Here is a 16,323-nt window from a genome sequence, read left to right as displayed (position 1 = left end):
GGCACAGCTGGGATGTCCCTGGGCACAGCCCTGGCACCCTCCCTGGCTCCCTGGGCACAGCTGGCACTGAGCTCTGCCAGCAGAACACACAAGAAAAGGGAATTAAAGCTCAGCAGGGCTCGGGGCACCGCTGGGCTCGGGGAATTCACCTCCCTCCCCCTCCCCGCCCCACTGAGAGCTGGGGCAGCACCAGGCTCCTCTGGGCTCCTCTGGAGGCTGCAAACAACACCAAACTGGGAACTCAAACCACTGAACAGCCTGAACCTGCTGCCCACTGGGGCTGGGGAGGGGGTGACACCAGGACAGGGCCAGAGCAGGAGCTGCTGCTGTTGTTGATGCCCTTCCCAAGCCAGCTCGTGGCCTCAGCACTCCAGGGTAAATAACCAACCTCGGAAATCAGAACATCGCCCTTAGCCTCCCATCCACCCTCAGTACCTCCATCATCTCTGGTAGTAAACAATCTCCAAGACTCATTTCTTGGAGCAGCAGCAGATGGTCAAGAGCATTTCCTGAAATTGAATATTGTAATGAATTTAGGATCGAGAAAATTTACATAATAATCTGTTTTAGATTCGGATAGTGAAGAAACCTACATAGAAACTGCTTCTTTTCAGCTATTTGAATTGAAGTATAAATCTCCAAGTATTTTAATTATAAACAAACTTTCTGCTCTTCTGGATCCATGGAAGAAATTGAAAAATGAACTGCCCAGGGAGGCTGAAGGCCACACATCAGGCTCAATTCAGGTTTGCCTCTCATGACCCAGGGGCTGGAGTGGGATGTTGGGGTGACTCAGATGCCAGAGGTGAATCAAATTTGGCTGAGCCTGTTGATCCCTCATCAAACAGCAGCATCCCAGACTGGGAACCTGTGGAGCTGCTCGGGAAATCAAGAGCTCCTGGACTGGGGGGTGTTTGGGATGGGATGGGATCCATGGGATGGGATGGGATGGGATAGGATGGGATGGGATCCATGGGATGGGATGGGGATGATGATGGGGACGATGATGGGGATGATGATGGGGACGATGATGGGGATGATGATGGGGATGATGATGGGGATGATGATGGGGATGATGATGGGGATGATGATGGGGATGAAGCCTCCCAGGGAATCAGCCGTTCCTAGATCCCAGGGAAGGATCCAGGATGCTCAGCTCAGGCCCATGCTGGGTGCACACATCCATCCCCCTGTGCCTCCCCTATTCCCCACCCTGCTCAGGGCACAGGGTGAGGCTGGGAAATCCCTTTTGGGGTCATCTCATCCTCACCACTGGCAGTGGTGCCAATCCCATTCCCAGGACACCAGCACTGGCACAGCCAGGGCTCCATCCATCCTTATCCTCCCTCTGGACCTCAGGAGAATTCCCCTTCCCACCCTCGTGCCAGGAGATGCAGAGGGCCCTTTCCTCTTAGAAAAGCAAATATTTAGTCTAGATAAAAAACCCCCTGAGCCTTTTCCCCAGGTAATACTGGTAACTAAAATAATCACATTCACTTTGCTGGTTTAATTTTATATTTCCATTCCTACCTTATCTTTTTTCTGCAAGCATCATTAAACCACACCATAACAAAAATACATGAACTGTTATTCTTTCCAGAGAAGCCATAAACCACCTCAAAGCTTTTCAAGTTTATTCTTATCTCGTACATCTTCCTCTGGTTCGGGGTTTTTTTTCCCTTCATGCATTTCAGAAAGGTAGTTTTCCCTAATGTTAAGAATAGTTGCATTGAAAATGAGATGCTGCCTCTGAAAAGCCCCTCTGGAGGATTAAATAAGTAAAATACAGCCAGAAAATAAACTGGAACCTCATTAAAATAATTTTGCAAGGAGAAATCCTGCTCTACAATAGGTTTTCAATATCACTTAGAAAATTCTTCGAGTCATATATATATGTTCTTAATTCAGGACCTTCCATTAAAAAAGACATTACAGAGGGAAGTGAAAGGCCATTTAGTACCCTTGTTTATATAAAAATGCATATTAGGCCCAGATGCAATCTCCAGCAGAAGGTTTGGGATGCAGCTGGAATGAGCTGTGCTTGCCAGGGAATCCAGGACTCCTGCCCCCCTTCTCTTCATCTGTTCCCCAATTCCCAACCTCCCTGCGGGGTCAGCTGCTCACCCCAAGGTGCTTCTGTGGCTCCAACCTGCTCCATCCTCAGCAGACAGGGATGAGGCTGTGCCAGGGCTTGGGGCAGGGATGAGAAGAGCCCAATTCACCCCAAAGATGCCCTGGGGTGGAGCTGGTGTTCCAGGAGTGATCCCTGTGGGAAAGGGGTGACTCTCCCTGCTGTGACTGCCTGTCAGGCACGTTTCACATGTGACACCATCCCAAACCTTGCCATAAGTGTGTCCCTGGCCTGGTGGGGCGGGGGTGGATCCAGGGGTGTGCAGGATGGGATGGTCACATCCCATCACACCCCAAAAGCAGGCCAGCTAACAACATTCCAACTCAGCAGGTTTCACTTTGCATCAATTCCCAGCACACACAGTTTTAAAGTGTAAAACTCCTGATCATGGGTGAGGAAATCACTGCTGCTCTGCTCAAAGCGGGGCCAAGGAGCCATCGCTCACCTGGGAGGAAAAAATTCCTGAGGGGGCTGCTCTGAGTGAGGGCTGGAGCTCTCCAGATCAGAGTCGAGGTTAAATCATGGAAATTGCCAAGCTGGGAACAGTTTTGGATGTCCTGCTTAACAAGAAGGTAAAATACAGGTGACCCATAGAGGTATCCCCAATGTACTGAGAAATGTTTAATCTCCAAAAAAAACATCTTTAGTGCAATTACTGTTCCCTGCCCACTGAAAACATGAGAGCTTCAAGCCTCCATCATGGGCCTTGAAACAGCTGTAATAATTAGATGGGTTATTAGATGATTAGTATTTCTAATCTATAGCTATTAGATCATTAATAGGTGTCATTTAGATGGGATATGGGGAAGAAATGCTCCCCTGTGAGGGTGGTGAGCCTGGCACAGGTGCCCAGAGCAGCTGTGGCTGCCCCATGGAGCAGCCTGGGACAGCAGCACGGGGTGGAATGAGATGATCCCAACCCAAACCATTCCAGGATTCCCTGGATAATCCTAAGGCTGGAGCCCAAGGAGGTTGAAGGCTCCTCCTTTCCTGCAGGAACCCCTCTGCACTGACCAGCAGATCCCACACAGCGTTTGGGCAGCCGGTTTTGTAGAGAATAAATATCACACTTCAATTTCATGGTAACTTAGGAGGGTTTACTGGCAAATACCATGGCTTTTACATGGTTCTACCAATTACTGAGCAATTACATGTAACCTAGATCTGGAGGACACACAGCAGCCTTGTAATGTATTCCTCTCTCCTGGAAAAGAAGAAGGCAGTTAATAGAAAACACTCTTTTTTTATTATTATTTTAAATTATAAACCTCTCCACAATATTCCTGTGTGACATTATTAAAACTCCACGTCGATATCAAACCCAAAGCAAAGGCTGCCATCCCATTAACACATCAGTTGTGGGATGATCGATAAAAATTTACTTTAAACTGCACCATATGTTGCTCCCCACAAAGTTTTATTATTCAGATTCATCAGTTTGCACCTCAACCCCCGTGCAATTAAATCCCCTTTAGCAGCACTGACCTTCTGATTTGAACTCGTCATTCCTGCAGCTGGTTTGGAGTTTGAACAGCACTTTTAAATAAGGAAAATGTAAAATGTCTGTGGATTAATGGTGGGGTAGGGGGAGCACTCCATGGGCAATCCCTCCTGTGCTGGAGCAGGGAGGGAAAAAAAATAAAGGGAAAAAAGAGCCTGAAGAGTGCCAGCACATTTCACTGTGTTGTAGCGTATTTGTAAACATCGTTAATCACGGATTAGCAGATGGTGATGTTAATTGCACCTGTGGAAGTAACAAGACCTCAAGGTTGATTACATTTACAAACCGGGATCGGGGCTGTGCATTCCGGAGGTGCCCCGTGGGCAGCATTCCCAGCTCCAGCAGCATTCCCAGCTCCAGCAGCATTCCCAGCTCCAGCAGCATTCCAGGCTGCTCCCTTCCCCTGCCACCAGCCTGGGCTGGCAGAGGGAAAGGTGTCCCCTGTCCCAGAGCCACTCCAGCCCCCAAAATACCACTGGGAGCCAGCAATGAACTGGGTGGAACAGGATTTTTCCAGTGGTTGGATGGGGTGGAACAGGATTTTTCCAGTCGTGGTGATACCCTGAGCACAAAAGGGAAATGTGGGGCAGGAGCTGAGCTGCTCTCACAGCCAGAGCTCCCCAGGGTGGGTTTTTGGAGATGGGAAGATTTGTGTTTTCCCCTGGCTGAGGATAAGGCAGCGCCGGCGCTGAATTCATCTCCTGAATCAAGGAGGACAAATATTTTGCCACTGTGCTTAGAGACACTTTGATTATTGAGAAATCATTCTGGAAGGGCAATTAGTAAATTTTAAAATCAATTTGGTAAATAAGCCTCTGGAAGGAATCCATGACAAGCAGCAGGGAGGGAAGAATTGACTTTCAAATTACACACACACACTTTATTCATATCTAAATATCAAAGAGAGTCTATGTACAAACAGAAGTCATCAGGAAACCTGTTTTGATCTTGCTGATGTACACAAGAATTGACAATTAATGTCCCCCTTTATGATATAAAGCTGGGAGTTTTTTACAGTTACATTACAGGGACGATTATAGTCAAGCTTAAGGCTAAAAATAATGAAAGACTATAAAAACTACATTTTAACATTTAAAAATACCCAGGAAATTAACTGGAGAAGCAGGCAATGATCCAATTAATGGATTGCATTTATTAGATCAGGGGCAAATGGCACAGCACAAAGCTCCAGCTCCAAAGGTAGGAGAGTGCAGAGGTCCTCATGCTCCTCAGGATGGGGCTGGGGCAGGAGGACAAAGCATCAGCTCCACCCAAAAGTCACTGCAGGTGGATCCCAGAGGGAAAAAATGGGGCTAAAACTTACCAGACAGGGAAATGGGAGCAGTGGGAGCAGCAGAGCCATCCAGAGTGGGATTCAGTGCCCTCACAAGCAGCGAAGTCCGAGCTGCAGCCCAAGTTATGCACTCAAATCCTAAAATTCAAGCTCAGGTAACTCCCCAAAAGCCTTGTCTGATGCTCCAGTGCCAAATCAAGGTGCTCCACTGATACAGGATGGGAAGTTCACAGGAGAGTGCTGATGGCCAAGCAGGAGCTTCTCCTCCCACTGCAGTGGATATGGAGGTTCCAAAGCTTTTTGGGAGCCTTCCAGAAGCAAAGGAGCTGCTGCAGGGCTCCTCAGCTGCCTCGTTAGAGGGGCTGAGCAGATGGCCAAGCACAGCCTGACAGAGCCCAGCTTTCCCAGCCACACAAAGCCAGGAAGAGCCTCCCCACTGCTGAGACAAACTCAAAAAGAATAGAAATAAAAAGGGAGAAACAGCAGTTCCTATGAGATGGGAAATAAATATACTTACCTGTAGGTCAAGAATGAAGAAATGGCTTTACCCTGATCCCTGCTGCTCCAGAGGAAGGATTCAGTTAGCCAAGTGCTGAAGCTTGGGATCTTTCCTCTGGAAAATGAGCAAATCTGAGCCACGGGCACCCTCTGCTGGGGCAGCCTCAGCTGCTGAGCAGCTCCACAGGGCTGCTGGAGGCCTCCAGGCCTGCAGCCCTTTCCTTTCAGCTTTAAACCAGAAAAAAGGGCAAATTCAGCCCCCAAAATGCAGCAGTTCAGGGTTGCTCAGCTCCCATGGATTCAGGTAACAGCCCTGTTTGTATGATGGGGCTGTTCCAGAGGGATTTGGGATTTGTCCCCCTCAGGACCCAGCTCAGGGGCCGTGTCCCCACCCCAGGCACCCTCCTGTCCTGTCCTGTCCACCACAGCCACAGAAGGGAGCCCTGGACACCCTTCAGGAGCTCCATGCCCTGTGCCCCATCCCAGGCACCTGGAGTGTCCCCAGGACACACAGGGAATACCCCCAGACCCCCAGACCAAGGCCTCCAGACTTCATTTAGCTCAAAGGAAAGTCCTAATTAGTCACTCAGAGTGATTTACTTATTCATTTGGAAGTGGGGAGGGGGCAGACTGAGCGGAATTGTTTGAAATTATCCCTAAAGGGCACTGTAAATTAAGTGTTAATGAGGAATCCTATGCAAAGGGCCATGGTAGCTAAATAAAATAATTAAGGTGCTAACATTCTTTTGGTTCTCAGTAATTTAGCCAGCCTGGTTTTTCAAGCAGGATAGTTGGAAATGAAGCCATCCCAGTGCCATCAGCAGGACTGTGGTCCTGGGGCACCTCAGCCTCCATCAGCCCAGCTTGGAAAGGAAACTTCCCCAGAAAGAAATGAGCTCCAGATCCCTCTTCCCACCTGAAGGTCTAATCACACTCTGGATTTATATGACACTAAATGGATTTGAGTCTACAACCAATCTTTACAAAAGCTTTATTTCCAGGGGCTGCATTTCCCCCCACTGCAGCTGTTTGCCAGCCCTTGGCAGGGCTGCACACCTGCTTTAAAAACAAATACAGAAAAACCAGCTCCAGTGGTTCCTGAGCTCAGCTGGCACTCAGCAGCTGCTGCCCAGGGGAGGGCACAGGGCACTTTCAGTGGCACTGTCACCCAAAGTGTCCCCAGGGTTCAAGGGATGCACAAAGCACGGTGCTGGCAGCCATCCCTGGGTGTCTTCCTGCCAAAACTGGCTGCTCCCAGACCTGTCTGCCTTCCCACAGCTGCTCCTCCCAGGTGTTCCCTAGGACATCAGGTGTTTAGTCAGGGATCTGGTGGCTTCTGCAGCAGCCAAAATGCAGCTCAGGTCACTGGGGCTCCCTCTGGAACTCACAGTGATGGTGGAGACTCTGGGAAGAGCATTTCCATATCCACCCTGAGCAGCTTCCTCCACCAAAGAGAGGATTTCAATCTCCATGCCCTGGTCTCTGGCTGCAGATGGAGTGCAGGAGGATACCTGTAGGAAAGCAAAACTAAATAAATATTAAGGGATTTTTTATTTTTTTTTCAAAGCACAAGGAAATGGTTCAGTGGACCTGGATGATTGTTAAATACAGCAGCTGGGGGTGGTTTGGTGCTCAGAAGAGCTCTCACCTGCAGCCACAGAGACGTTGAGGGAGTCGATGCCGGGGTGCAGCGCCCTGCCCGGGGGGATGGCCAGCATGCACTGGCACTGCAGCTGAGTCTCCAGGGAAAGGCCCTCCCCTTCACTCCCTGCAGGACAGAGACACTGCTCAGCTCACAGCACTGCCACGTCCTCTCCCCCTCCTCAGTGCAGCTCTTGCTCAGCTCAAGCTCACCAGGTCCCACACAGCAGCTGAGCCACCAGAGGGGAGCCAGCACCTTCCTCCCTTCCCTCCCTGCATCTGCTCTCCAGCATCTGGAGTGGCTTTGAGGAGTATCTGTCCAACACAGCTGCACAGGGCTCCTGTGGGCACAGGCTGCTGGCACTGGGACAAGGCAGGCAAGAGCCACAGGCCAGCAAATCCCAGCTCCCTATTGCCAGTGACAGCTCCAGCCTTCCCAGCACACACACACACTCACACTCCCCCACGGCCTGGGTGCAACTTGTGCATGCAGACAGTTGAACCGGAGGCTTCAATTGATTAGTTGTTAAACCAGCCAGCAGCCCTGATGTGTTTGGGCTGATACACTGGTGAAACAGAGTTGAAATCTATCCCAGGTCATTAGGAGTTGTTTGACTCACACTGTCACAAAGGGAAATGGAAAGGGAGAGGCTTTAAACAATGCTGTGTGCAGACAGGTGAGAATGCAGAGGGCCATGGACCTCCCAGCCCGCCTGGCTCCCCAAAGGGTTCTTCCACATTGTTATTTAGAGCAGCACAGGCAGCTCCAGGGCTACAAGGATGGTCAGCTTATCCCAAACACCTCTGGCAAACAGGCCCAGCACGTGGCAGCCAAAGCTCCCCTCCAAGAGCCGTGCCCTGGCCTGGCTGAGCCCCACACCAGGGCACTGCCAGGGCACCCTGATCCCTCTGACCACACAGGGATGGCAAGTGTCATCACTCCCAGTCAGTTTCTTTTCCCCTCACGTTTTTCTGGGCTGATCTAAGATGCACTCTGGGTAAAGAAGAGGATGCTTTGGGTAATGCATCCTGCATCACCTTCCCAGATGAACCCAGTCATGGCAAAAGCTCTTTGGTTGGGGTCAGTGAGCCTTCAGAAGCCCCTAAGCCCATCCTGACCAGTGCTCCCCCCTGCTGTAAGCCAGCAGTGCACACAAGGCCTGGGGGAGTTATCCAAGGTCATGGGCTGACACCAGGAGCCAAAGCCAGGCCTCACACAGCTCTGCCTGTCTCCTCACCACTGCTCCAGGGATGCCTTAAAAAACCCAGAAATAGTATCCTGGAAAAGTTTTACACCTATTTTCCTCCTGAGCCTCTCAAACCACACTCCCACAGGAATCTCCAACTGGGACAGCAGCAATGGCTCCTGGAGAAATCCTCTCCTGTCCCTGGTAAGAGTCTTACAATTCCCAGTAAAGGCACCGATTTTGCCTCCAGCTTTTACAAAGCTTTTTATGGGCCTGGCTGCTTAAAATAATTAGGAGTGATAAATTCAGAGCAAAAAGACTTGCACAGTGTGACACAAGGGAGGGAGTATTGACTGAATCAGATTAAATCCTGGTTTATACTGGTGAACAAAACACTTCCCACTACAGATCTTTAACTTCCACCTCTCAGCTTTGTCCCTCACTGACAGAGCTCAAAGACCAGAGCTTGGTGAAAAGACAAAACACATTCCCTGCCCCATTTACAATTAACACCACTGACAACTGCAGTTTCCAGTGCAGGAAATTCAGACCCAGCAGCAGAAAAATATGCAAAATGAGCATCTCCATAAAACCACCAGCTCTGTGAAGAGCCTTAAACCCCGGGCTAAAGACTGAAGGTCTAAGAAGAACAAATTACCCAGAAACTCTTCTTACTCAGCCATCTAAGTGCTCCCAATCTGTTCCTGTGTGCAGCAGGCTCCCAGTCTGAGCTGTTGCCTCCAGCAATGACTCCAGTGCAGACAACATTAAAGCTGGACTGTCCAAATCACTCTCTGCCAAGCCAGCGAGGATGCCAGGAGGGGGAACTGGAGGCTGCAAATGCTTAACTTACAAGACAATCTGTGTGGTGCCAGGGAGCTCAATCCCAGGCTGAATTATCTCTGCTGCTCCCTGCAGCTGCAGGAGTGCTCCATATTCAGATCCAGGACGTTTCTCCCAACAAGCCCAGCATCAGACGACCGTAATGTTCAATTTTCTTTTCAGCCAAGAGTTAGTGCTCAGCAGAGAGTTGAAATCATTACTGCTGCAAGGTCCAGGAGCTCTCCTCATGCATCTACCAATCAGCCTCCAATCTCCCCTGACAAAAGGATATTTGGACTTTTTCCTGGAGAAATCTCTCATAACTCAAGGTAACGACACTGCTGCCGCTTCCAGCCCCTGCCTGTCTCCGGGTGCTGTCGCCGTTTGTGGGATGCATTTCTTTGTGGGCAATCAGCAGAGCTGCCAGCCTCCCTGCTCCCCCTGGAATACAGCTCCACACATCTTGTAGAGATGCCAGATTTGCAGCGTTGTCTTGTCAGTGTTTCCAGGAGTTCAATAAACATTTTAATTAAAGGAATGTCCTCTGAGCCAAGCCAGCCCCAGCAAGGGGCAGGATTACAGCCCCTCCCTGGCTTGTGGCCAAGCAGGACTCTACTTCCAAGTGAAAAAGCTCCAGCCAGCTCCTGTGCCAGGTGACACGGAGTGGGGGACATGGCACAGCCACACACAGGTGCCTGGAGCTGCACTCCTGGGGGAATTTCTTTCTTCAGCTGCCACAAAGCTGCTACTCCCCTTCCCTTCACCTTCTGGGAGGCTGCACAAGCCCAAACTGTGCCTACAGAAGGTGAGAGTGGGCAGAATTCCCAGCAAGAATTGGCAGTCACTGCTCCAACAGGGAGGAGATTCCTCTGCTCCTGCTGTGCCAGGTGTGCCCTGACTGCTCTCAGGGGTGGCTACAAAGCCCAGCTTTGCATCCAGACTATGCCCAGCTTCAGCCCCTCGTGGTTCCTCCCACACCAGACATTCCTGGTTTTAAGGGCAGATGTGGCACAGCTCCCCCTGAGCAGCTCTGAGCAGCAGCTCCAGAGCTCTCCCTCAGCTTGGGGCTCACCACCACAGAAAATCCAAATCTGGGGCTCCAGCACAGGACCAAAACACAGAACACAATGCAAACACCACACTGTGGCTGCCCTGGCACCAAATCTGCACCCAGACCCTCCACAGCTACAGAACTCCCTGTGCATCAACACAAACTGTTCCCACTGGGAGCCCCCTCAGCTCCCCCCATTCCTCTCAGCCCCTGCTTCATTCACAGCCAGACCATTCCATTAATTCACTCTCAGCTTCTCTTCCAGTCCTGGAACAATCCCTGGAGTGAAGCATCCCCCTCACAGCTGCACCCCCACCCAGCCCACAGCTCTGGAAAGGGAAATACCTATCACTACAATAACGGGTTTGTCCCACCGGAATTCCGAGCAGCTGATGACAGGAACATCTTCCACATCCTCAGGCCTGCTGACTGTTCCCACCACTTCCCAGCCTTCTGCAATTTTAGCCTAGAAAAGGGAAAGAAATCAAGAATTGCCAGATATTCAAGCTTGAAAAGAAGTCATGTATGCAAACATTCTTTGTTTTTACATTTTCGGTTAAGCTGACTGGAGGGTTTTTTTTTTGCCATTCCTTAAATTTTTACCTGCAAAGGGCTCCCTCTCACGCCTCACTGCATAGGGGAAGTGTAAGAAGATTCCCAGCAGCTCCCCCCAGCCCTGTTTCCTCCTCTATTCCCTGCTCCAAAGGCTGCCCAATGCTGCCATCGTGTGCCTGGGCCCTGGGATGCTGCTCTGCCACACAGCCCGAGGAGAAGGGAGACAAACCCCGGCATGCTGAGAGCCACAGGACTGTCCTGGCACCACCAGCTTCCAGAAAACACAGCCACCCTCTTTCCCTACCCGATGGAATGGAGCTGGGGGTGTGTGCCCAGCACTGCTGGCCCCAGCACAGACACTGCAAGTAACTCAGGGCACCCTAAAATAACCCTGTGCCTCCCCTCTGTGTAATACCTGCAGTGTTTGAGTATTCCTGGAGAAAGGAAAAAACCTTTTTTGTACCTTCAAAAAGCCCTGCAGATCATCTGTGCTGTAAACATCGAAGACCTCCATGGCTCCAGCGCTGGCTTTGCTCACTACGGGAGTCAAGGGGCAGCTGCAAGGGGAAAAGAATGGAAAAGTGTAACACGAGAAGAAATCCAGGTGAATTTTTGGTTCTGTATCTCCTCCTCCTGCCTCTACAACCCTCCTCCAGATGCCACTCACTATACAGATGTGTTTTCCTATGGAGAATGAGGGCTCAGGAATTAACCCAGGAAACGGGTCACAGGTGGGACAACTGAAACACAGAATGGGTTCAAACAAGAGTCCAGGGAGAGCCTGGAACCCCACATCCCACAGCCTGCCTGCGGAGCAGCAGCATCCCAAACCCTGCTCTACACATCAGCCCCAGAAATCTCTTCAAACATCAGCTGAGTGATGCAGCCTGGAAACCCGTGTGGGAGGGGAAGAGGGGCTGGAGGAGCCCGGACCCGTTGCTGTGGCCCGTACCTGTTGCTGCGGGTCGCCACCACTCTGTCCACCCCCAGGAAGTACGCGGAGCGCAGCAGAGCCCCCAGGTTCATGGGATCCTGGATGTGCTCCAGCACCAGCCACAGCGGCTGCCGGCTCCCGCTGTCTCCATCCCCCGGCTGCGGCTCCTGGGCGTCCCGCAGGCTCCTGAAGGGCAGCGGGGCGGCCTCCAGACACACTCCCTGGTGGGGCCGGCCCCAGCACAGCGCGTCCAGCGCCCGGCCCGGGACGCGCAGCACCGGCACCCCGCGGGCCGCGGCCTGCAGGGCCAGCTCGGGCCTCACGGGCCGCCCGGAGCCGCCGCGGGGCTCCTTCAGGAACAGGCGGAACAGGGCCCTCCGCGCCCGGGCCAGCGCCAGCCCGCACGGGGCCACCCCGAACAGGATCTCGGAGCCTTTAGTCCTCTCCAGGGACAGCGCCTTTCGCTCCAGCCCCTTCCCCTTGCCGGCCCGGGGCGGGTCCTGTTGTGCCCGCAACAGCTCCCGGCCGGTCCGCGACCCCCGGCCGGCCCCCGGGCCCTGCGGGAGGGGTGCGGGGGGATCGCGGCCTCGGGGCGCTCCTTGCTCGGCCCCGCGGGTGCAGCGGAAGCGGAGCCCGGCCCGGCCCAGGCGCAGGGCCCGCTCCATGGCGGGGAAGGTCATCCCGCGGGGCCCGGGGCAGCCCCGGCCGGGCACGGCGCGGGGGGAACCGGCGGCCCCGCTCGGCTGGCGGGAACCCGCGGGAGCGCGGACGGAGCCGCGGGCACGCGCGCGGGCACCGCTCCGCTTCCGGCGGGAACCGGGAAGAGCCCCGCCCCCCGCCACAGCGACCCCTGGCGGCCGGCGGGGACACCGGGAACGGGAACGGATCCCCGAGAGCCCGGGAACGGATCCAGGAGAGAGCCCGGGAACGGGAACGGATCCAGGAGAGAGCTCGGGAACGGGAACGGATCCAGGACAGAGCCCGGGAACGGATCCAGGACAGAGCTCGGGAACGGGAACGGATGGGGAACGGATCCCGTTCAGCCCCGGGAACCCCGGTGACCGCAGCCGGAGCCCAAGGAATGGGGAGCAGAGCATCCCAGACCCCGGGCACACCTCCACAGGTTATTCCCAAAACTGCTGTCCAGCTTTGGAAATTCTGATTTTCCTCATAAAGATCCAAAGCGGAAGAATTCTGCCTGGATCGTTCCCCAAACAAAACTTAGGCTGTGAACAGCAAAGAGGCAGTTCAGTTTTAACACAAAAATAACAAAACACACCACAGACGAACCACAGTGTGCCTCTCTTTTTATTATTTATTTTACAGTTCACAATTAGAAACCTACTGATAAATTACACAGTTCACTGATCCTCACGTTTGAGGGGTTTCACTGCCCCTTGTTGTGTCCCATCTCAGCCCAGGAAGGTGGCAGGAGGTGCCACCAAGGCCACCAAACCCGCAAGGAGCTCTCCCTCCTGGGGGAGGACAGCAGGGATGATCCCCTAAAACCACACTTCAGATGGAAAAATATACTGCACATCTCGAGTTTACATCAGACTTAAAATGTTCTTAGGGCAGGGAAAACACCAGAACTGCTGCAGGGCAGGCAGGCTGTGTTTGCAGGGAGCAATTACCTGGACAAACCCTGTGTCAAGGTTCTGCACCTTAAGCAGTTCTCTGCAAATCCTCCTTTCACTGCACAGGGAGATGTAAAGCCCTTCCTCAGCCACACATTTCAACATCTGCTGAACTTTGCACGTGGTTGCTGCCACAATTCAATGTTTCACCACTGCTGCCCATATCCCTGCTCAGCTTTTCCTGCTCAGAAGTTCCTAATTTCTCAATATTTTTATTTTTTTTTTGGCCTCTTTAGTTCAACCACCTTCTCCTGAACTGCCCAGGGTACCTGCTGGGAATCCACACAAGGGCATCCTGGAGCAGGGCAGTGCAAGACTTCCCAAGGGCCAGGGATCTCACTCACAATAAATTAAAAAGCCAAATCCAGGTGCACTTGTCAATAGAAACTGGCAACAGGTGAGGGATGGACAGAACACACCATGTGTTAATAAAGAGGGAAAAAAAAGGGGAAAATTGCCTTTTGTTTTTGTCATCATGAAAAGGAACATTTTGCCAGTTTTCTCCTTGTATCCTCCTACAGCTGCTCACCTTTGGCACAAGGAATTCTAGGTATCACAAGTTTAATTCATAGTAATACTTCAATATCAACACTCAGCACTTACGCAGCGCCTGGCGTGGTCAAAGTGCTTTACAAAAGCTTGTGAGTCCTCACAACACCCCTGTGAGGTAGGTGAGTGTTACTATCCCCATTTTCCAGGCGGGGAAACTGAGGCAGAGAGGTAAAGTGACTTGCCCAAGGCTGTACTGGGAGCTGAACTCGTGTTTTGGTGGCCCAGCTCCGGTCCCCTTGTGCAGGGGTAACACAGATGAGCTCCCAGGGCTCTCCTGGTGTAAGCCAAACAATCCAAGCCAAATTTCCCAAGCTCTCTGTCCTCTGCTCTGACCAACTGACCATCCCTGACCTTCTGAAACGCTGCCTGGAGCCCAGCAGGAGCTGGACAGGGTCTGCAATCTTAAGGCAACATGTCCAGGAGCTCCACAGAGAGCTGGACACACGCAGACCTCCCTGCAGAGGGTCTCCAGCTCTGCTTTGGGGCCCATTCTCTTCTCCCTCAGCTCAGAGTAAACCCAGAGCCAAACACCAGGGCTGCCCCAACACGAAACCTCAGCCAGACCTTTCACCTGCTGCTTTTTGTAGCCCAAATGCCCCTGGAAACCTCTCCTCATTCCACACACCTTCGGCACGGCTCGTTCCACTCCATCTCCCTCTCTCTCTCTCTCTCTCTCTCTCAGAGTTTGTGTCTCTACACAAAAATAAACTTCCACCATTTCCAGCTCCTCAGCACCAGCATTTCAACAGCACCAGAGCAATCCACATTTCCAGAAAAGTGTCAATGCATGCAAATATCACATACAGAACATCGAGAGTGCTGGGAGATGATACCAAGGATAGAGGTGATCACAAGACAGCACACGTTTAGTTTTTATTAAAAATACCAAACAACTCACTCTTACTGTAACTATGCCACTTAGATTATCATCCTAACCTGCCCAGGGACAGGTGCTTTTCCTCCAGCTAATTACCTACCTAGAAAAAAAGAGAAATATCAAGCACACACATTTATACTTCCTCAAACTTGGCAGGCATGATTCGTGTGAAGGGGAAAGGAGGGCTGGGGGAGGTTGTACACTGGGGTTAGAGCAGTGGGATACAAAAGAAAAAGAAAATATCACATGCATCATCACCATCAGTAATCAACCCCACGAAAATGAACTCAAGGTATGGATTCATAGATAGAATCAATAGATGGATTCATGTATGTCACCCACTGAAAATCTCAAACCCTAAGCACACTGAAGCTGGCAAACATCCTGTGCCACTTCACCTAGGTCCACACTCAGCATCAGCAACTAAGATCAAACAAACCTTGAAAAGAAAGCAAAAGGAAGAATAAACCAGCCTGGAGACAAACAATCTTCCACAAACCACTTCCCTGCATTATTTTCAAATACATTTTTACTCTTAAGCAGTTTCAGAAAGGAGTGGGGGAGAAAGAGGCCCACTAAGAGTTTGTGGTTCTGGTTTTGTTGGTGTTTTTCAAACTGGCTCAGCACCAGCACCAGCTCAGAGAGAGGGAGAGAAAAATAATTCTTCAAACATGATCCTTGGTACTTGATTAAAACGCTGCCAGCCAGCCGAGGGAACCCTGGGCTGCCAGAGGGTTCCAGGTGGAGTGGACACGGTGCTGCTCATGGTGCTCCTCATCCTCCTCCTCTGCTAGGAGATCTGCTCCGTGGGCCTCATCTGTATATCCCCGATCTGCAAGACACCAGCAGGGGTGGAACTGCAATTCTGCACTGGAATTCTGCACTGGGCACTCCTCTGCTGCACTGTGACCTGCAAGGAGCCTGGTTAACTGAGCTGGGAGGAAAGCAGAGGTGAAGGGACCTGCTCTGCCTTTAGCAGGCAGAAGAAGCTCAAATGTGCACGGCAAAGGTGCAGGATGAACCTCAGGGCTCAAGCTGCAGTTTGGGCCGGCTCACAGAGCTGCCACAGGCAGGGTTTTATCTTCTCAAGCCAAGAAAAGCCAGTTATCCTCAGGGATGCAGTGTCAGGGGACACGTCCTGCTCCAGGGAGCAGAGTTCAGACACTGAGGAATCTCTTGTGATCAAAGTCTGCTCTCACAACAGGAACTCTGCTCTGCTCCTCCTGCCTCCAGCCCAAAGCAGGCTAAGCATTTCGTGTTTCTCAGGAGGGGAGTCCCAAGGGGAGCACAAGCACCTCACACTGGGGGGAACAGGTCCAACAAGTCATTTGGCAGCAGCCCAGACTCTCAGCAAACCTCAGAGGGCACCATCCAAACAGACAGAGTGCCCCTAGCCCTCACATTCCCCTGCCCTGCACAGTCCTTCCCTGGCATCATGGAATCACAGAATATCCCAAGTTGGAAAGGACCTACAATGATCATCTAGTCCAGCTCCTGGCAGTGGACAGACACCCCAAAATCTCACCCTGAGAGCTTTGTCCAAACACTCCTGGAGCTCTGGCAGCCTTGGCAATGTGATCACTCCCTGGGGAGCCTGGGCAGTGCCCCAGAGCGAGCTCAGCCTTTGCTGGATCCACAGGGAT

The 16,323-nt window shown here is 52.0% G+C and overlaps 2 protein-coding genes across 14 annotated transcripts in view; both read right to left on the bottom strand.

Annotated features, from left to right (window-relative positions):
• Positions 1-3,206: 3,206 nt before the first annotated feature.
• Positions 3,207-12,368, bottom strand: MRM1 (mitochondrial rRNA methyltransferase 1). 8 transcript variants are annotated; one of them, XR_001524610.3, is made up of 7 exons: positions 11,633-12,368; positions 11,144-11,237; positions 10,471-10,591; positions 7,073-7,192; positions 6,813-6,935; positions 3,617-5,539; positions 3,207-3,335 (listed from the first exon to the last, which is right to left on the bottom strand). XR_001524610.3 is itself a non-coding variant. In XM_015646970.3 (5 exons), exons 1-5 carry the CDS (start codon positions 12,292-12,294, stop codon positions 6,886-6,888), a joined length of 1,047 nt encoding a protein of 348 aa, XP_015502456.1. In that variant the 5' UTR covers positions 12,295-12,368; the 3' UTR covers positions 6,399-6,885. The 8 variants fall into 8 exon arrangements, 1 of the variants encoding a protein (XP_015502456.1); XR_001524611.3 differs by having other exon boundaries at positions 3,207-4,872; positions 4,957-5,539; XR_004499857.1 differs by having other exon boundaries at positions 3,207-3,875; positions 4,957-5,539.
• Positions 12,369-12,904: 536 nt separating this feature from the next.
• The window catches only part of DHRS11 (dehydrogenase/reductase 11), a 24,415-nt gene continuing 20,996 nt past the window's right edge, over positions 12,905-16,323 (bottom strand). For 4 of the 6 annotated variants that reach the window (XM_033518932.1, XM_033518934.1, XM_033518933.1 and 1 more), the window contains one exon: positions 12,905-15,590. In XM_033518932.1, the coding sequence (XP_033374823.1) occupies positions 15,471-15,590 (120 nt within the window). In that variant the 3' untranslated portion in view covers positions 12,905-15,470. The remainder of the gene's footprint in view (positions 15,591-16,323) is intronic. The other 2 variants (XM_015647023.1, XM_015647026.3) reach the window with 1 other exon arrangement.

The sequence above is a fragment of the Parus major genome, chromosome 19 (genome assembly GCF_001522545.3).
Source record: "Parus major isolate Abel chromosome 19, Parus_major1.1, whole genome shotgun sequence".
NCBI classification, from domain to species: Eukaryota; Metazoa; Chordata; class Aves; order Passeriformes; family Paridae; genus Parus; species Parus major.
This window is presented reverse-complemented; position numbering and strand designations above follow the sequence as displayed.